Genomic DNA, 20,901 nt, shown 5'->3' on the forward strand with positions numbered 1-20,901 from the left:
CATAACCCAGTTGGTGACAGCCAGGGTTCTTCTCACCTTAAGTAGGCTGGACATAATCATAATGACTTCTTGGGTGTTTTGAGTGGCTACCCAGAAGGGTAAGATGTGAAGAGGATCTGATTTATATTTAATTTTTTAATGGCAATTTGAGAGAGATTGGAATAGCCACTCAAAATCAGCTATATATTAAGCACATATGCAAACTACTAGACTAGGTGCCATGGGATATGAAAGGATATGGATGAGGAGGAGAGAAAAAGAATTTGGAGTCAGACTCAAGAATTTGAAGTCAACTCTAGGTTATATACATGAGATATATTACACATGAAAAGAAGCCGGCAATGCACGGCATTGAGCAAGTACCAAGTAACTTGGCACTTGTGAGAAGAGAATTATGCTCTCAGAATTTGGAGGAGGGAGGCTTAGCTGGAAGACTAAAGATTTAAGGTTTGAACTAGATCTTGAAGGATGAACTGCGAGAACCACCGAGGCTAAGTCTGAAAACTATTATCTTTTCTTGCTCTCCTATTCATCCAGGCTCTGCTGGCCCTCAGTGGATGAGGGGCCTAATGTAAAGGAGAGCAGGACTTTGCCTGACTTTGGCTTTGTCTCCAGGGCTTGTCACCCCTGGCTGATCTCTGCAAAGGCGGAGGCAACATGCAAGCTTCCTGCTATAGACTGGCCTGGTATTGTGGGCTATTATTGTCTTCAAAAACTGGGTGTGTGAGCCATGCTGCTAAGGTCTTGAGCATAAAATTCTAGAGGCTATGTGTTCTTTAAAAATTTCCCCTTCTTCTTAGGACCAGTAATGTTCAGAAATTCAAAGACAGAGACTTATGCCCTTGGGAATCTTTGATTTGTTAGCAAGTACAACCCTGAACACTTAGGGTTGGTGAAGTGTGGTACATTTTTCTTAACTGCAATTTTTTCTCAATCTCAGAGCTACTTTCATTTGTCTGGCAGTGTCCCCATATAAGGGGGCACTCTGGAGAAGTATAAGTATTTTCCCTCCTTTTATTATTATTTTTTTCACATTCTTGAACCAGCTGTCGCTTACTCCTTCCTGCCCTGCCCTGGTCCCAGAGTTTCTGACTTCTCCCTAGAGGCACTTATTGGAAACTTTTTGAGCCAGTGGAGAATCAACTTAGAGGCTTTTCTACTTTTAGACCAATGGGAATATTGTGTGTCATGGATGGAAAGATTTGAATACTACAACTATCACACTGAGGCTACATAACAAGGCTAGTTCCATGTCTTGGCACACAGCCAGAGTTAACTTTGCTTTGCTGGATGTAGATACAATGAATTCTGTTTGACCAAGAAATCATGTGTAACAAATGCTTTTGCAAAACCTTGTCCGTTTAGCAGTTACTTCAATAAAGATGTGCTTCAGCAAGGGGTTTTTGTATAACAGCTGTGTTTAAACACCTATCTTAACATTTAAAAAAATGAACTTTTTATTTTAGAGTAGTTTTTTGATTTATAGAGAAGTTGTGAAGATACTATAGAAAGTTCCCATATACTTCATACCCAGTTCCCCCCGTAATTATTAACATCTTAAATTAGTATGGTACATTTGTTACAATCCATGAACCAATACTGATACATTATTATTACTAAAATTCATACTTTATTCAGATTTCTTTAGTTTCTGTATAATATTCCCTTTCTGTTCCAAGATCCCATATTTCATTTAATCCTCATGTCTTCTTAGGCTCCTCTTGAATGGGATTTTTTTTTTTTTTAACTTTCCTTGTTTTTGATGACCTTGACAAGTTTGAGAAGTACTGGTCAGGTATTTTATAGAATGTTCTTCAACTGGGATTTATCTGACACCTTTCTCATAATTATACTGGGGCTATGCAGTTTTGGGAGGAAGAGCACAGAGATAAAGAGCCAGTTTTATCACATCACACGAGGGTATGCACTATCAGCATGACCTATTATCGTTGGTGTTATCTTGGTCACCTGGCTCAGGTGGCATTTGTCAGGTTTCTCCACTGTGAAATCACTCTTTCTTCTTCCCTTCCCATACTCCACTCTTTGGAATGTAGTAACTATGTGTAGCTCGTGCTTAAGGAGTATTAGGCCCCATCTCCTAGAGGGCAGAGTATCTACATAAATTATTTGGAATTCTTCCTGTCAGAAGATCTGTCTATTCTCCCTCATTCATTTATTCAATAATTTATATCAGTATAAACTCATGGATATTTATTTTATACTTTCGGTTATAATTGACTACAATTTTATTTTGTGCTCAAATTCTTCCAGTTTTGGCTATTGTCTCCTGTGTCAGTTTGATCTACACTGTCACTGCAGGGTTTTTTGATCACTCCCTTACTTTCTGGCACCACAAGATATTCCAGGCTCACCTGGCGTATTTCCTACCCCAGTCCTAGAATCAGCCATTTCTTCAGGAGTTCAGGAGAATTGTGTTAGAATACAAAGATCTAGGGGCGCCTGGGTGGCGCAGTCGGTTAAGCGTCCGACTTCAGCCAGGTCACGATCTCGCGGTCCGTGAGTTTGAGCCCCGCGTCAGGCTCTGGGCTGATGGCTCGGAGCCTGGAGCCTGTTTCCGATTCTGTGTCTCCCTCTCTTTCTGCTCCTCCCCCGTTCATGCTCTGTCTCTCTCTGTCCCAAAAATAAAAATAAAAAACGTTGAAAAAAAAAAATTTAGAATACAAAGATCTAGGGGCTGGCTGTGCTTCATGCTACTTGAGTATCATTGGTTAGAGGCCCTCACAGCTGACAGAGCGAGGAAGTATTTATGTACTCTGAACCTTGTATATATACACAACTGTAAATATTGCTATATTAAGCAGTCTATATGTTAAAGTAAACTTCATGAGTTCGTACTGATGTCTCCAACTATAGTGCATTACCATGTGGGTCATTCTAGACACCTCCCCTTGCCTTGTAACCTTCCACCCCAATAGTAGGGCCACTGACTCCTACCGTCATCCATTTACTTAAGTGTTCAATTCCAGTATACATGTACAGCGAGCAGTCTCTGAATTATGAACCAGTAGCCTCATGGGAAACTTTATCAAGTAGAGTAATGTATTTTGTATAGTTCCTTTTGCTTTTAGTATTGCAAACTTCACTTCTTTCCAAAGTCAGCACCCCTTTCTCTTCAAGTCATACTTCACCCATTCCCCTCTCTCAACATGGCCCCAGTCCCACAGTTGCTGTTGAATATATAGAATTGCTTTAAATTTGGGGAAGAGAGGTAGAGAGATCGTTTGTGCTATAGGATGGAAGGGACTTCTGCTCTCATTCTCCTCAGGTACCCTGGGTTTACCTCTGAAAAACAAAAGGATGATGTTGGAGGGGAAAAAGCAAGAGACACCAAAGAGAAGATAATGTTTTGTTTAATATAAACATAGATCTAGCATATAAGTGAATAGGAAAGGAAGACATACTTCTTGAGTGCCAGCCATGTCCTAGAGTCTCTGTTAGGAGTGAGTTCTTACATATTTTTTTTCTCCTTTTCCCCTTACAGTAATATAGATTAAATATACAGATATAGAATCTATGATATAGATTAAAAACAAAATCTTGTGGTGCCTGGGTGGCTTAGTTGAGCATCTGAATCTTTATTTTAGGCCAGGTCATGATCCCAGGGTCTTGGGATGTAGCTCCACACTGGGCTCCACACTCAGTGTGGAGCCTGCTGGATTATCTCTCTCTCTCTCTCTCTCTCTCTCTCTCTCTCTCTCTCTCTTTCTTCCCATCTGTCCCTTTCCCCCTCTTGCGCCTGCTCTCTAAATAAATAAATAAATAAATAAATAAATACCTTTAATAAAGTAAATAAATAAAACCAAATCTTTATTTTACATATAAAGGAACTGAGGTGCAGAGAGGCTTATTAACTTGTCTAAGATCACACGGTAAGAATTTGAACCTAGATCTCCTTAACTCTGAAGCTTTGGCAGCACGTCAAAATCATCTCGGCCTTTGGGGTGCCTGGCTGGCTTAGTCAGTAGAGCAGCCAACTCATGATCTCAGTGTCTTGAGTTCAAGCACCAAGTTGAGTGTGGAGTCTACTTAAAAACAAACAAGCAAACAAACAAACAAAAGTCATCTGGGCTTTTAAAAAAGAAAATAAATAAACAAACAGAAAACCTTGCCTGAGCCCTATCCCAGACCAGGTTGAATCCCGATGTCTGAGGGTAGGGATGGGCATTAGCATTTTTAAGTGCCCCCGTTGATTATAATGTGCAAGCCAAGGTTGAGAATCATGGCTCTGCTTGGAGAGACAGTCTCTCTCCTACTTTTCTCCTAAAAGAAGGGAAAGGGCATTTTCTGAACCAATGTGCATTCTAAATACTCTCAGAGGATCCACCTCTATTCCCTATTTCCTACTCCATACAGGGGTTCTTATCATCTCTGAATAACTGCTAGCAGGCAGACAGAGTCAGAGCAGAGGTTATTATGGATGGAAGAGAAGTAGAGATTCAATCCAGTAAAGTTAATCTGTGTTTCTCTTCTCATGAGACATGTATGCATAGTGCTGATAGATTGTCAAAGCACAATGTCAAATAATGTCAAGAAAATTTAATATGATTTTCAAAATGTGCTGGAAAATTTTGTTTGTTGAATATTCATACACCAATACCAAATAGTACTGACTTAATATCTTGGTTTATATGGAGTGAAAGAAGATGGAGCCTAGGTCTATTGCTGGTGGAAAAAAATGTATGAGTTCCTGAGATTAGATCTGTAAGATATCTAAGATATAACATTGTACCACATGATTTTCAAAGTACTATAATGTACCATTCCTATCAATTGTAAAAACCCATTCTTTTACAGTCTCCTTTTAGCCTTGAAAGCAACTATAGCAAGGAATATTTAAAAAATATCAAAACGGCATTAATGCTTTGAACACTGTTTCAAATATTATGAAGAATATTTTATTTTTTTAAATTCAAAAAAAATTTTTTAAATGTTTATTTATTTTTGAGAGAGAGACAGGCATGAGCAGGGGAGAGCAGAGAGAGAGGGACACACGGAATCCCAAGCAGACTTCAGGCTCTGAGCTGTCAGCACGAAGCCTGACATGGGGCTCAAACTCATGAATGGCAAGATCATGACCTGAGCCAAAGTTGGCCACTCAACCGACTGAGCCACTTAGATGCCCCTATGAAGAACATGTTAGTATATTCAAATATAATAAAAGCTAAATGGATAAATGCAGGCATTCTTGGAGTTGGCAAAACATGTCATTTTTCTAATAGTTACCCATGACATTTATTTTAAGATACATAAAACCAGAGTACCTCCTAACATGAATTTTATCAATAGACTTTTGTTTTATTTATTTTTTAAACGCTTTATTTATTTTTGAGATAGAGAAAGAGAGAGAGCGCGCGACTGCACGCAAGTGGGGGAGGGGCAGAAAGAGGGGGACAGAGGATCTGAAGCAGGCTCTGCGCTACTGATAGAGGTGAGCCCGATGTGAAGCGGAACTCATGCATTGTGAGATCATGACCTAAGCAGAAGTCAGATGTTCAACTGACTGAGCCACCCACGTGCCCTCAACTTCTGTTTTAATGAAGAAGTAGAAACAGTGTTGAGACCAGAATACCCATCCTCCACCCCGTTCTACCAGCCACCTTCCATAGCACCACCTACCAGTGACTCAGATGCTACCATCACTACTCCGATTTCTGTGATTCCTGATTGCTTGGTCATTGTTGGGTGGATAGAGAGTTCCTCAAGTTGTCAAACCATACTGTGGATATTGCACATTAAAGAGAGTGCCTGATTATTGTGCTACAAACTGCACAGCGAATATATTTCTTTGGTTTACACTGGTGTAACAGCTTTTTAGCTTTGACCAGTTTGTTGTTCAGTTACTTTTATTTGTCTTGCAGATGATCTCTTTCATCTGACTATTTGCTCCTCAGATGAAACGCTCAGCCTATTTTGTCATGATCATCTTGCCAGATTATAGCAGTTTTTTCCACTGAACCTTGCTATCTTTCAGTCCCAAGCCAGTTTTGCATTAGGGTTACTGACTCAGTGAATATTCAGCCATGTTCTTTAAGACCCTGGAGCAATTCCCTCGTATAATTATTGCACATCATCAGGTAATCTCCCACTTTTTGCCCAAGATTCTCTCTTTCTTTCTTTTTCTTTTCTTTTTTTTTTTTTTTAAGTAGTCTCCACGTCCAGTATGGAGTCCAATGCAGGGCTTGAACTCACAACCTTGAGTTAAAGAGCTGAGCTAAGATCAAGAGTCAGATGCTTAACTGACTGAGCCTCCCAGGTGCCCCTGAGATTCTTTTTTATCAGAAAATTTCAAACACACAAAGTGGAGAAAATAGTAAATCAAATTCGCATCTAACTTCTGCAGCAGTCACCTCATCCTTACTCTTGTTTCAGCTGTGCCTTACCTGTTCTTCCTCTTTTTGAAGTGAATTCAAGATTTCCTTTGAACATATTTCATTATGTATCTGCAAAAGTTAAGGATTTCTGAAAAATTGTAGACACAATACTATTAAACACATTTAAAAATGAATCGTTCTTTGATTTTAGAAAATAATATCCAAATAGTGTTCAAATTTCTTCAGTTATCTTGGAGTTTCTTTTAAATTGGTTTAAATCAGGGGCGCCTGCGTGGCTCAGTCGGTTAAGCGCCCGACTTTGGCTCAGGTCATGATCTCACGGTCCGTGAGTTCGAGCCCCTCGTCGGGCTCTGTGCTGACAGCTCAGAGCCTGGAGTCTGTTTCGGATTCTGTGTCTCCCTCTCTCTGACCCTCCCCCATTCATGCTCTGTCTCTCTCTCTCTAAAAAATAAATAAAAACGTTAAAAAAAATTAATTGGTTTAAATCAGAATTTCAAGGTCCAGATAGTACATTTGGGTTAGTATATCGTTTAAATCTCTTTTATTCTGTAGGTACCTCATCCTCTTTTGACTTTACTGCAATTTGTTTTTATTTTTTAATTTTCTTAACATTTATTTATTATTGAGGGAAAGAGAGACACAGAGCATGAGCAGGGGAGGGGTAGAGAGAGGGGGCAACATAGAACCTGAAGTATGCACCAGGCTCTGAGCTGTCAGCACAGAGCCTGACGCGGGGCTCGAACTCGCAAACTGCGAGATCGTGACCTGGGCCGAAGTCGGTCGCTTAACCAACTGAGCCACCCAGGCGCCCCGCCCCCTGCTCCTCACCGCAATTTATTTGTTAAAGAAATTGAATTGTTTTGTAGTATTTCCTCAAGATTAAATTATACTGATTGTTTTCCTGACGTGTCTTCTTACATGGTTTTCTGTGCCCTATATTTCCTGTAAACTGGTATTTAAATTGAGAGGCTTCAATTTTTTGGCAAGACTACTTCAGAAGGTGCTGTGTGTTCTTCCATCAGGAGGCCTTCAGTGAATGTTTGTACCTCCTTTTGTGATGTCAGCAGTCACTGATGATTATTACCTAGCTTCATCACTTAGATGTTTATATAATGATGATACTCTAATGCTATCAATTTGATTCTTTCATTATTTGGAATACTTTAAGGAGAAACTTTCCCTCATCAGTTATTTGGTTGTTGTGTGGTACAGTTTGTGCAGCAAAGCATATTGACTGTTGGTATTTCCTCCTTTTATTTGTTTTCTGAATAATGAATTGGTTCCAAAGATGAACAATGATTCCTTTAGATTATCATTATGAACACATAGGTATCAACATATCTGATGTGTTTCCATTCTTATTGCTGTTCAAAGTTTTACTACTTTGGCTAGTAGGAGCCACTTGAAGTTGGTTCCTGAGTCCCTTTGACACAACCCTAGTAGTTTTAGATAGCACCTTTGCTTTCTGATATGACAAAATATTCCAATCTCATAGACTTCCCACCTTAGGCTTGGAATCAGCCATTTTCCCAAAGAATTTGGTTCATTGTAGTGGAAAATAGTATTTAGACATCACAATCTTGTGCTGAGGCAGAAGGTAATATTTAGTAAAGACCTATAGGGAATGAGGGAAGGAGTTGTGTGGATATTTGGGAGAATAGCATTCAAGACAGAAGGAACAGCAGGTGCAAAGAATATGAGGCTGGAACAGAGGGAGCAAGAAGAGGAAAGTAGTGGGAAAGAAAGAGGTGATGGGGAGCAGGCTAGGGAGGGCCTTGTAGGCTATCTGAAGGACTTTAGGTTTGCTTGGCATAGGTGGGAGCCATTGGAGGGTTTTGAGCAGAGGAATGAGGAATAATCTTTTGTTTTAACTGAATCACTAGTGCTGGGCTGTTATTGGACTGAACAGGCTTCAAAGCAGAATCTGGCAGACCAGTGAGAAGGCTATCACAGTAAACCAGGTGAGAGGTGATGTGGCTAAGGCCAGTGTGGTAGCAGTGGAGATGATAAGGAGTCAGGTGCTAGATATATTTTGAAAATGGAACCCACAGAATTTGCTGAAGGATCTGACTTGGAATGTAAGGAAAGAGGATTCAATGTGACTCCAAGTTTTGTGGCCTGAGCTATAAGTGAAATCATAAAACATCATGATAATATGAGTGGCGTCTCTTCTGTGGGTCAGTGCTGTGTTTGGGGGAGGGACAGTAGAGGGGTCAGGGAAAGCCCCACAGAAGACTAGATACTTAAACTAAGTCATGAGGTATATGTAGGAGGACCCATGAGCAAGAGGGGAAAGAGCATTCTGAACAGAGGGAGTGACCGAGGAAGTAGAAGGTTAAACTTTGGGAGAGGTGGGTGTCTTGCATGAGTACAACTTATGTAAATGCAGAGTCCTGAAAGGACAATGGGTTTGGAATTATGATTTGGTTTTGGAGTACAGGGATCTATGGCAGGAAATGAGTCTAGAGAGGTAGAGGGGGACCTTATATATTCCACGATAAGAATTTGAATTTTGCTTTATGGATGATAAGGAGACTAGGACTTTTTAAGCCTGGGAATGTCATTATCAGGTTTATACCTCAGAAAGATCATGTGGGCAGTTCAGTGAGAGAGATTGAAGATAAAGAAAAAATGAAACTTCAATCATTTTGAGAATTCATCAAAGATCACTTTATCATTAAAAGAAAGAGAAATATCTTCACTTCTTCCTAACAACTCCGTCTCTGAGTGCAGTTTTTACTTTCTACCTCTCATTACAAGTAACACGACCATGAGCAATTATAACAATTTTTTAATTCAGATTTAGTTTTTAAGATAAATTCTCAGGCCTTTGGAAAGACACACACAAATCCCATCTGTTTTTTAATTATTCTTGGATGAATAACACTGAACTATATAGTGTTTTCATATGCCAAGGAGGGTGTGACCACCAGACAGTATGTTTTAACTGCTGTATGTTTTAACAGAACATGTTACCATAAGAAGCATTTGACATTTAGTCAAAGGTTCCCATAATATGAGTTGGGGGCTAAAATCATGGTTCTATTACGGCATATTGAATTTGGATGAACTTCACATTTTTGTGAAGAGCTAGTTAACATAATGAGATTTTTATCTCTTCTGGTTGAACTAGAAGTTGAGTACTTTACTCCTGATAGTTTCTCTCTCTGTGATGACATTAACAAAGAAATCAGTCATTTGTCAAAATGACTTTTACTCAACAATGTGACGTCCAAGTAGAACAGATAGGAGTTGCTTTGATTTTATTTTTGTTTGAAATAGAGGACTATTGCCACAGTGCCCAATGTGGAGCTCTCCTTGACACGTTCGGTGTTTGTTTGTTTTTCCCACCTAACCCCTCACCCACTCTGATCTTCCACTTGATCATTCCTTTCTCCTTCTAGCTTTGATGGTCTGTTTTCCATTCTATAGTTCACAGGATGTTTGGGGACATGCTGTTTTTCAAATCTTTCTTCAAAACAGTGATACCAAACAATCATTAAACCCATTATAAAAATTGTTGATTTATACAAATATCTCATTATCTTTCTTAAAAATAATTTTATCATATAAGACAAATACCAAACCAATATTCCTTGGTAGAGATGGAGTCTAAACTGGCTCTGGAAGGCATCCATTGGATTTTTCATTTAGCATAATTAGTTAATATAAATGCAAAATCATGTAACTAGGAACCATTAGTAAGATAAAAGAAGAGTTTTGTTGGACAGAATCAGATTTATTAAAAATCAAACATTTATTGAGCACATACTATGTGCCAGGCAATGTGCAAAGTAACAGAGATGCCTGAACTGGAAAGGCAGCCCTTGCCTTTATTAAAGTATCATGGAGAATTTATTTTCTATATAGAGTCAAAAACAATCTGGAGGGAGGAGTTCAGATGGTGGAGTAGTAGGGGGACCCTGGGCTTGCCTTGTCCCTCAAACACAGCTAGATCAGCATCAAATCATTTTGAACACCTAGGAAATTGATCTGCAGATTAAAAGAACAATCTGCATAATTTGAGATAGAGAACCTGGAAGGCTTATTTTAACAAATCAAAGCACACCTAGTTAAAGGTCCAAACACTTCCCACTGCAAGCAAGGAGGAACTCTGCAGAGGACTGACCTGGGGGAAAGAGCAGCCAAATCACAACAGCAGAGTGCACACAGCATACACCAGAAACACTTCTTGAAGTGTCAGGCTCTGGACAGTGTATGACCCCTTCTTAATATAGTATTACTTTCAGGAGCAGGAAACATAGCAAGCTTTCATAACATGCAAAAGACAGAGACCTGGACAAAATGACAAGACAGAGGAATTCTCCTCCAAAGAAAGATCAAGAAGAAACCACAGCCAGAGATTTGTTCAAAACAGATATAAGCAATATATCTGAACAAGAATTTAGAACAATAGTCATAAGAATACTAGCTGGGCTTTAAAAAAAAAAAGAGCTAGAAGTCACCAGGGAACCACTTGCTGCAGAGATTAAAGACCTAAAAACTAGTCAGGCAGAAATAAAAAATACTATAACTGAGATGCAAAACTGACTGGATGTAATCACAAGGATGAAAGAAGCAGAGGAATGAATAGATGACATAGAAGACAAAATTATGAAAATAATGCAGCTGAAAAGAAGAGGGGGGAAAAAACTATTAGATCATGAATATAGACTTAGGGAACTCAGTGATTCTATAAAGCACAATAATATCCATATCATAGGAGTCCCAGAAGAAGAGCAGGAAAAGGGGGCAGGTTTATTCGAACAAAGTATAGCTGACAACCTCCCTAATCTGGGGAAGAAAATAGGCACTCAAGTCCAAGAGGCACAGAGAACTCCCCTTAAGATCAACAAAAACAGGTCAACACCAAGACATATCAGAGTGAAACTTGCAAAATACAAAGATAAAAAGAGAATTCTGAAAGCAGCTAGGGACAAAAGATCCTTAACCTAGAAGGGCAGACACATAAGAGTAGCAGCAGACCTGTTTACAGAAACTTGGTAGGCCAGAAGGGATTGGCATGACATATTCAATATGCTAAATGGGGAAAATATGCAGCCAAGAATACTTTATCCAGCAAGACTGTCATTCAGAATAGAAGGAGAGATAAAGAGTTTCCAAGACAAGCAAAAACTAAAGGAATTTGTGAACACTAAACCAGCTCTGCAAGAATTATTAAAGAGTACCCTTTAATCGGGAGAGACCAAAAGCAACAAAGAATGGAAAGGAACAGAGGCAATCTACAGCAACAGTGACTTTACAGGAAATACAATGGCATTAAATTCATAGTACCCTGAATGTAAATGGACTAAATGCCCCAATCAAAAGACATAGGGTATCATAATGGATAAAAAAAAAAAAAAAAAAACAAGGCCCATCAATATGTTGCTTACAAGAGACTCATTTTAGACTCAAAGACACCTCCAGATTGAAAGTGAGGGGATGGACATCAAAAGAAAGCTGGAGTAGCCATACTTTTATCAGACAAACTAGAGTTTAAGCCAAAGACTATAGCAAGAGATGAAGAAGGATGCTATATCATAATAAAGGGGTCTATCCAACAAGATTTAACAATTATAAATATTTATGCCCCCAACTTGAAGAAGCCAAATATATAAATCAATTAAGAACTCGGGGCGCCTGGGTGGCGCAGTCGGTTAAGCGTCCGACTTCAGCCAGGTCACGATCTCGCGGTCCGTGAGTTCGAGCCCCGCGTCAGGCTCTGGGCTGATGGCTCGGAGCCTGGAGCCTGTTTCCGATTCTGTGTCTCCCTCTCTCTCTGCCCCTCCCCCGTTCATGCTCTGTCTCTCTCTGTCCCAAAAATAAATAAAAAAATGTTGGAAAAAAAAATTTAAAAAAAAAAAAGAACAAACTTAAAGAAACTCATTGATAATGATACCATCATAATAGGGAACTTTAACACTCCATTTACAACAGTGGACAAATCATCTAAGCAGAAGATCAACAAGGAAACAATGGCTTTGAATGCCACACTGGACCAGATGGACTTAACAGATATATTCAGAGCATTTCACCCCAAAGCAGCAGAATACACATTTCTTTTTGAGTGCACATGGAACATTCCCTAGAATAGATCACATACTGGTGCACAAATCAGGCCTCAACAAGTACAAAAGGATTGAGATCATACCATGCATATTTTCAGACAACAATGTTATGAAACTTGAAGTCAACCACAAGAAAAAATTTGGAAAGGCCACAAATACATGGAGGCTAAAGAATATCCTACTAAAGAATGAAGGGGTTAACCAGGAAATTAAAGAAGAAATTACAAAATACATGGATGAAAAAGTGAAAACACAACAGTCCAAAACCTATGGGATGCAGCAAAGGTGGTTATAAGAGGGAAGTATATAGCAATACCAGATCCTTCTCAAGAAGCAAGAAAAGTCTCAAATATACAACTTAACCTTACACCTAAAGGAGCTGGAATAAGAACAGCAAATAAAGCCCAAAACTAGCAGAAGAAGGGAAATAATAAATATTAGAGCAAAAATAAATGATATAGAAACTAAAAAAACAGAACAGACCAATGAAACTAGAAGGTGGTTCTTTGAAAGATTAACAAAATTGATAACCCCCTGGCCAGACTTATTAACCATCAGAGAGAGAGAGAGAGAGAGAGAGAGGACCCAAATAAATAGAATCGTGAATGAAAGAGGAGGATCACAACCAACACCAGAGAAATACAATTATAATGCTCATATTATGAGCAATTATATGCCAACAAATTTGGCAATCTGGAAGAAATGGATAAATGCCTAGAAACATATAAACTACCTGAAACAAAACTAAAACAGGAAGAAATAGAAAATTTGAACAGACTCATAACCAGCAAAGAAATTGAATTAGTAATCAAAAATCTCCCAACAAACAAGTCTGGGGCTGGATGGCTTCCCAGGGGAATTCTATCAAACATCTAAAGAAGAATTAATACCTATTCTTCTGAAACGATTCCAAAAAATAGAAACAGAAGGAAAACTTCCAAATTCATTCTATAAGGCCAACATTACCTTGATTCCAAAACCAGACAAAGACCTTAATAAAAAGGAGAATTACAGGCCAATATCCTGATGAACATGGATGCCAAAATTCTCAAGGTACTAGCAAATCGAATCCTATGGTACATTAAAAGAATTATTCACCACAATCAAGTGGGATTTATTCCTGGGCTGCAGGGGTGGTTCAATATTCACAAATCAATCAACGTGATATATCACATTAGTAAAAGAGAGCATAAGAACCATATGATCCTCTCAGTAGATGAAGAAAAAGCATTTGATAAATATAGCAAAGTAGGGATAGGAGGAACAGACTTTAATATCATAAAGGTCATATACAAAAGACCCACAGCTAATATCCTCAATGGAGAAAAACTGAGAGCTTTCCCCCTAAGGTCAGGAACACAGCAGGAATGCCTACTCTCATCACTGTTGTTCAACGTAGTACTGGAAGTCCTAGCCTCAGCAATTAGACAATAAAAAGAAATAAAAGGCATCCAAATTGGCAAGGAAAAAGCCAAACTTTCACTCTTCACAGATGACATGATACTCTATGTGGAAAACCTGAAAGACTCCACCAAAAAATTGCCAGAACTGATACATGAATTCAGCAAAGTCACAAGATATAAAATCAATGTTCAGAAATCTGTGGTATTTCTATACACCAATAATGAAGCAGCAGAAAAAGAAATCAAGGAATCAATCCCACTTAAAATTGCCTCAAAAGTCATAAGATACCTAGGAATAAACTTAACCAAAGAGGTAAAAGATCTGTACTCTGGAAACTATAGAACACTTATGAAAGAAACTGAAGAAGGCACAAAGAAATAGAAAAATGTTCCATGCTCATGAATTAGAACAAATATTGCTAAAATGTTCACACTGCCCAAATCAATCTACACATTCAATGCAATCCCTATCAAAATAACACCAGCATTTTTCACAGAGATAGAACAAACAATTCTAAAATTTGTATGGAGCCAGAAAAGACTCCAAATAGCCAAAGAAAAACAAAGCGGGAGGCATCACAATTCCAGACTTCAAGCTGTATTACAAAGCTGTAATCATCAAGACAGTGTGGTACTGGCACAAAAACAGACACGTAGGTCAGTTAAACAAATAAAGAACCCAGAAATGGACCCACAACTATATGGTCAACTAGTCTTTGACAAATCAGGAAGAAATACTCAATGAAAAAAAGACAGTCTCTTTAACAAATGGTGTTGGGAAAACTGGACAGTGACATGCGGAAGAATGAAACTGGACCACTTTCTTAATCATACACAAAAAAAGATTCAGTGGAATACTACTTGGCAATGAGAAAGAATGAAATATGGCCTTTTCTAGCAACGTGGATGAAACTGGAGAGTGTTATGCTAAGTGAAATAAGTCATACAGAGAAAGAGAGATACCATATGTTTTCACTCTTATGTGGATCCTGAGAAACTTAACAGAAGACCATGGGAGAGGGGAAGGGAAAAAAAAAGTTAGAGAGGGAGAGAGGCAAACCATAAGAGACTCTTAAAAACTGAGAATAAACTGAGGGTTGATGGGCGGTGGGAGGGAGGGGAAAGTGGGTGATGGGCATTGAGGAGGGCACCTGTTGGGATGAGCACTGGGTGTTGTATGGAAGCCAACTTGACACTAAATTTCATATTTAAAAAAATAAAATAATAAAATAAAATGCATTCAAAATGGAGGCAAGTCCTAAATGTGAGACAGGAAACCATCAAAATCCTAGAGAACACAGGCAGCAACCTCTTTGACTTTGGCTGTAGCAACTTTTTACTAAACACATCTCCAGAGGCAAGGAAAACAAAAGCAAAAATGAACTATTGGGACCTCATCAAGATAAAAAGCTTCTGCACAGTGAAGGAAATAATCAACAAAACTAAAGGGCAACCTACGGAATGAGAGAAGATATTTGCAAATGACATATCCGATAAGGGGCTAGTATCCAAAATCTATAAAGAACTTACCAAACTTAACACCCCAAAAAGAAATGATCCAGTGAAGAAATGGGCAGAAGACATGAAAAGACATTTCTCCAAAGAAGATATATAAATGGCTGACACATGAAAAGATGCTCAACATCACTCATCATCAGGGAAATATAGATCAAAACCACAATGAGGTACCACCTCACACCTGTCAGAATGGCTAAAACGGACAACTCAGGAAACAACAGATGTTGATGAGGATGCAGAATAAGGGGAACCCTCTAGCACTGTTTGTGGGAATGCAAACTGGTGCAGCCACTTTGGAAAACAGTATGGAGTTTCCTCAAAAAGTTAAAAATAGAACTACCCTATGATCCAACAATCACACTACTAGGTATTTACCTAAAGGATACAAAAATACTGATTTGAAGGGACCCATGCACCCCAATGTTTATAGCAGCACTATCAACAATAGCCAAATTATGGAGAGAGCCCAAATGTTCATCAACTGATGAATGGATAAAGAAGTTGTGGTATATATATACACAATGGAATATTACCCAGCCATCAAAAGGAATGAAATCTTGCCATTTGCAACAACATGGATGGAGCTAGAGTGTATTTTGCTAAGTGAAATAAGTCAGCCAGATAAAGATAAATACCATGATTTCACTCATATGTAGAATTTAAGCAAAACAGATGAATATGGAGGAAGGGAAGGAAAAATTAAAAAAAGATAAAAACAGAGAAGGGGGCAAACCATAAGACTCTTAACTATAGAGAACAAACTGAGTTTGCTGGAGGGGAGGTGGGTTGGGGGATGGGCTAAATGGGGGATGGGTGTGAAGGAGGGCACTTGTGATGAGCACTGGGTGTTATATGTAAGTAATGAATCACTAAATTCTACTTCTGAAACCAGTACTATACTAGATGTTAAGTAACTTGAATTTAAATAAAATCTTTAAAGAAAAAGAAGTAAAACTCTATAGTGGTCACTAATTTAGTAGTTTATATGAAGAAAAATGTCTTATGGTATAATTGCATTTAGATACAAATTCTCATGCTAGAGAGGCAACGTAGAAAAAGCATGAAGTAGGAATCAGAAAATCCTATCTGCTCTCTGCTTTGTTATTTATTCGTTAATTCAACCATCTATCAAACATTTATCGACAGCCTACTCTGTAGAGCAACTTTATTACGTGCTGGGGAGCATGGTAGCAAAAAAGAGAGACCCCTCCCTGCTTTCTCTCTTTGTGTGAACATGAGCAGATGGCATAACTTTTCCTCCTCTCTAACCTTGGTTAGACTAGATGTCTGTGATCTGTTTTCAGACCTAAAATGCTAAGGTTTGTGACAGCCATGTGGAGGGAGAATTTGCCCAAGGAGCGAGCCCTGGGCCTTGAGTACTTACCTTCCTCTGGGAGAATTAGGTCTTGTCCTGATTTCAAAATAACATAAATACACAATTTGAAAATGTTTTGGTCAGCCTCTTATCTGCATTTGACTCATCTTGGCAAAGCCTGGGTGTGGCAGTTCATGCTGCGAAGACTTCGGAGGTGGGACGTTAAAGTTTGGAAAAGGTGGACGACTTGCATCAGTACAGCTGGATAGCGGTTCCCAGCCTCCTCTGCCTTCCCACCAATAATGTGGCTTCTCCTGCCACAGTGACTTTTCCTGCCACAGCATCCATCCGTGACAGGACTGTTGCTCTTGTGGTCTAATGAGCCTGGAAAAGGGATTGCTCTTCAGCCGACCAGAGGTAATCAGCTTTATGGGGCAGGAAGAACTGTTCTTGAGTTCTTCTAGTTTTTCTAGTGGGTATCAGGTAACAAGCTTCTAGTTATCTGGCTTCAAAACTGCAAAAAGTAAATAGCTTTTTTGCTTGCAGCCAAGATAACATTCCTCGAGAGAAAAAAATGGATTTCTGTAACAAAATGAGAGGGAGAGCGAGATACTTGAACATACATAGCTTTAAGAATACGAAAAATGACAACCCCAACCCAGTCAAATCTTCGTGTGCTTTAGGGAAATGAGCAGCGGGACTCAGCCAATCTATTCTTTCCAGTCAATGAAAGAGACATAGGGTTTGAGGTTCCTTCCGAAACGGGGCCGGCTAATTTAGCCCCTCCCACAAGCCCGAGGGTCTGTTATATCTCAGTTCCTTGAGTACCTCTCTCACTGAGACCGAGCACAGCAAGCAGAAGCTGAAAAAATAGAGCAAAGAGGAAGAAAACAAAAGCTGCCAATTATGGAAGATAGAAAGGGTAAGAGCAAATTGATTTGATCTGAATCCTTAAGAACAAACCAAAAAAAAAAAAAAAAAAGAAGGAAAAAAACCCCAAAAACCCAGACCAAAAGCAAGTACTTGAAAGAGCAAGAGGCATAAATCCCCAAATGAACTTTCCCACCCTCTCCTACAGAGAGGAGGCAGAGAAAGAACTTTGGGAAACTTTTTAGGAAGCAAAGCCCCGGGGTTTTAGTGAAGGGTGGCTCTTGAGTAAGCTGGAGGGGCTCATGAATATTCATGATCAATTTGCATTCAGCTCTAGTGTTTTAGCGGCAAATGACTCCTTCCATCCCTTTGCGGTTTTAAGAAGCAGCTGCCTCATTTATAGTCCAGAGTCATCTTGCTTCGGGTCTGTACCTCAGCGAGTTTGCTTGAAGATGCTGGGCTCTGTGTGTAGGAGATTTGTTTTGTTCTCAAATTTCCTGCGTGCTTTCCTGTTGTTAAATTAGCCAAGGGTTCTCTGCCAGGAGTTAGATAGAGAAGTTAATGTGGCAAGAGGCTGTCACAACAGGACCTCACAGTATGTCTTAAAAAAGACGAACCGCTTCTTGGGATGTGTGTATATGTATGGTGTGTGTCTGGGTGGGGGTGGAGTGAAGGGGTGGAGGGGTGAACAGTTTTATCTTAAAAAAGCAAGGCATATCTGGGTGACTATATTTAGCTTTTGTCTAAAAAGTGTAAGAGCAGCCTAGTTTGCGCAGATGGTGTGCACTCTCTGTCTTTTACCTCTTTTGGGCATTTTCTGCCACGATGGAGAGCCAGCTGCTTGCCAGCCCATGGGAGTCAGGGAGAGTCTCTACAGCAGTGTGTTCTGTAGGGTTGCAAACCTTCTTCTCCATCTCTAATTTCTGATAGCCCCACACGTTTTTATCACAAAGAATGCAGAGCAATGGGATGAGTAGTCAACGGGTTCTTAATGATAGTGATATAAGCTATTAACGTTTACTAAGTCTTTACTCTGCACCGGGTGCTATTCTAAACACATTACCTGTATTATTTATTCCTCACATCAACTTAAGAGGTGAGTGCTATCATTATCATTCCCATTTTCCACATGGTGGTGATATAATGAGAGTGTTGCTTGCCTTGGGATCACACTGTTAGTGAATGGTGAATTTAGATACAGGTCATTGGACTCAGGGTCTGTAGGCTTTTTTTCTATACTCTCACTGTTACAACTCCTGAAGGCTCTGGCTACTATGGCCAGATGTGGTTGATTCTGAGTCTGCAGAGCTTTGAGCTACTGGGAGAAATGATACTGATGAAATCTCAAGTCTGAGAAGGAATCTGTGCTTTGGTATCAATTCACATACATTTTCTCATTTGGTGCTCATGGCCATTCTCTATGATAGAGCCCAGGTATTGTTAGTTTTACCCTTTTACAAAAGGAAGAGAGTGGGACCAGGAGGGGTTATGTGACAGTAATCACACAGCTAGTTTTTCCAAGTCCAGACCAGAAATACCCTCCCTCTGGTTTCCCTTCTAACCTACAGAGCGAGCCCAGTCATCTCTGAACTTCGGTCCCCACCCCCAGCCACTTTCAGTTCCCCAAGTGACCTTGTTCCTTTCCGCCCTCTCAGACTGTTACATGGCACTTGCTTCTGCCTTGAAGGCCTATCTGGCCTTCTCCTTCCCCTTCAGTCTGGAGCCCCACTGCCTAGATTTGAATCCCAGCTCCACCATTTACTAACTGAGTGCCTTGGTTTCTTCATCTATAAAATGAAGAGAATAATAATATCTGCCTCATAGCATTATTATAAAGACTGAGGAATTTATGCAAAATTCTCAGAATAGGATCTGACGTATAGAGTATGTGTTCAGTAAATGTGAGCTGTTGCAATCATTCTTTCAAGCTTTATCTTGGTTACCAACTGCCACGTCATGCCTTCTCCTTCCCTTGAGCCTTAGGTTAACCCCTGACTTGGATGTTTCTACAACACCTCCACTGCTTACGCCTAAGCTGGTGCTCATGATACTCATCCACATTGCTGTCCTCTGCATTTCCTCCCCCTTACCCTGATTATAATTTCTTTATTCACCTTTGGATTGGCAGTGTCTAGTAAATGTTTAGCACATAATAGGAACTCAACAAATATTTAGTAAACTAAGTATTATTTTTTTAGCTGATGTTTATCCAAGAATCAGAAGGCTAGTTTAAAAGGGGACCCTATGACTCTTTTCTGATTATTGTGGTACGTGGCACCATGAGCAACAAAGTCTCCCGTGACACCCTGTATGCGGCGGTGCGGGAAGTCCTGCCCAGGAACCGGCCAGCCCAAGCACCAGGAGTTTTGGGAGATGGTGGAGCTGCAGGTCAGCTTGCAGAACTATAACCGTCTGAAGGACAAATTCTTCTTGGGCAACGTCAGGCTTACGTCCACTCCCTGCCCCACGTTCTCTGTATGTGTTTTAGGGGACCAGCAGCACTGTAATGAGGCCAAGGCTATGGTTATTCCCCACATGGACATTGAGGCATTGAAGAAACTCAGCAAGAATAAAAAATTAGTCAGGAAGCTGGCCAAGAAGTATAATGCCTTTTTTGCTTCAGAATCTCTGAGCAAGCAGATCCCACAAATCCTGGGTCCAGGCCTGACTAAGCCTGGCAAGTTCCCTTCCTTGCTGGCCTACAATGAGAACATAGTGGTCAAAGTAGATGAAGTGAACTTGGCCACATGAAGACGACAGATGATGAGCTTGTGAACAACATCCACTTAGCTGTCAATTTCCTGGTGTCATTGCTCGAGAAGAATTGGCAGAACCTCCTAGCTTTGATACTTCAAGAATATCATGGGCAAGCCCCAGTACCTGTACTAAGGCACAGTTTAATAAACCCTAGTGCTGCCAAAATAAGTAAGTAAATAAAAAAATAAATGAGAAATAAAAGGGGACCTATGAGTTTTCAGTAGAGTTCCCGCTGGTACATACCGCTCTTTTATTCACTCTATTAAGATACCCCCTAAGTGAATATGCCGAGAAACAAGATGCATCCCTTCTAGGAGGCTGATCATCAGAGCTGATGTGGCCCCATGCCAGGGTACCCAGGTTGGCCAGTCCAGCTCTGGCAGAACTTTAGCCCCCACTCCCCATTCAGCCAGGGGCCAAACTGGAGATTTCAGATGCCTCGTAGCACAACCTCACTATCTCTGAACAGAGCATCTGGTTCCAGAAATAGTGCCTCCCCAGCCCCATTTATTTATTTATTTTTTAATATATGAAATTTATTGTCAAATTGGTTTCCATACAACACCCAGTGCTCATCCCAAAAGGTGCCCTCCTCCATACCCATCACCCACCCT

General features: G+C 39.9%; 1 protein-coding gene, 1 long non-coding RNA gene and 1 pseudogene across 2 annotated transcripts in view; 2 read left to right on the forward strand and 1 right to left on the reverse strand.

Annotated features, from left to right (window-relative positions):
- Positions 1–1,657: 1,657 nt before the first annotated feature.
- LOC122202470 lies at positions 1,658–7,371 on the reverse strand. The gene is made up of 4 exons (XR_006194684.1): positions 7,272–7,371; positions 6,402–6,461; positions 2,956–3,303; positions 1,658–2,098 (listed from the first exon to the last, which is right to left on the reverse strand). It is a non-coding gene; the product is annotated as an uncharacterized LOC122202470 (long non-coding RNA).
- A 9,505-nt stretch (positions 7,372–16,876) lies between these two features.
- The window catches only part of ENTPD1 (ectonucleoside triphosphate diphosphohydrolase 1), a 91,370-nt gene continuing 87,345 nt past the window's right edge, over positions 16,877–20,901 (forward strand). Inside the window, exon 1 of the mRNA XM_042907695.1 lies at positions 16,877–17,582. Within this exon, the coding sequence (XP_042763629.1) occupies positions 17,567–17,582 (16 nt within the window). The 5' untranslated portion in view covers positions 16,877–17,566. The remainder of the gene's footprint in view (positions 17,583–20,901) is intronic.
- Positions 19,369–20,670, forward strand: LOC122201742 (annotated as a pseudogene).

This window comes from Panthera leo, chromosome D2, assembly GCF_018350215.1.
Source record: "Panthera leo isolate Ple1 chromosome D2, P.leo_Ple1_pat1.1, whole genome shotgun sequence".
Lineage (NCBI taxonomy): Eukaryota > Metazoa > Chordata > Mammalia > Carnivora > Felidae > Panthera > Panthera leo.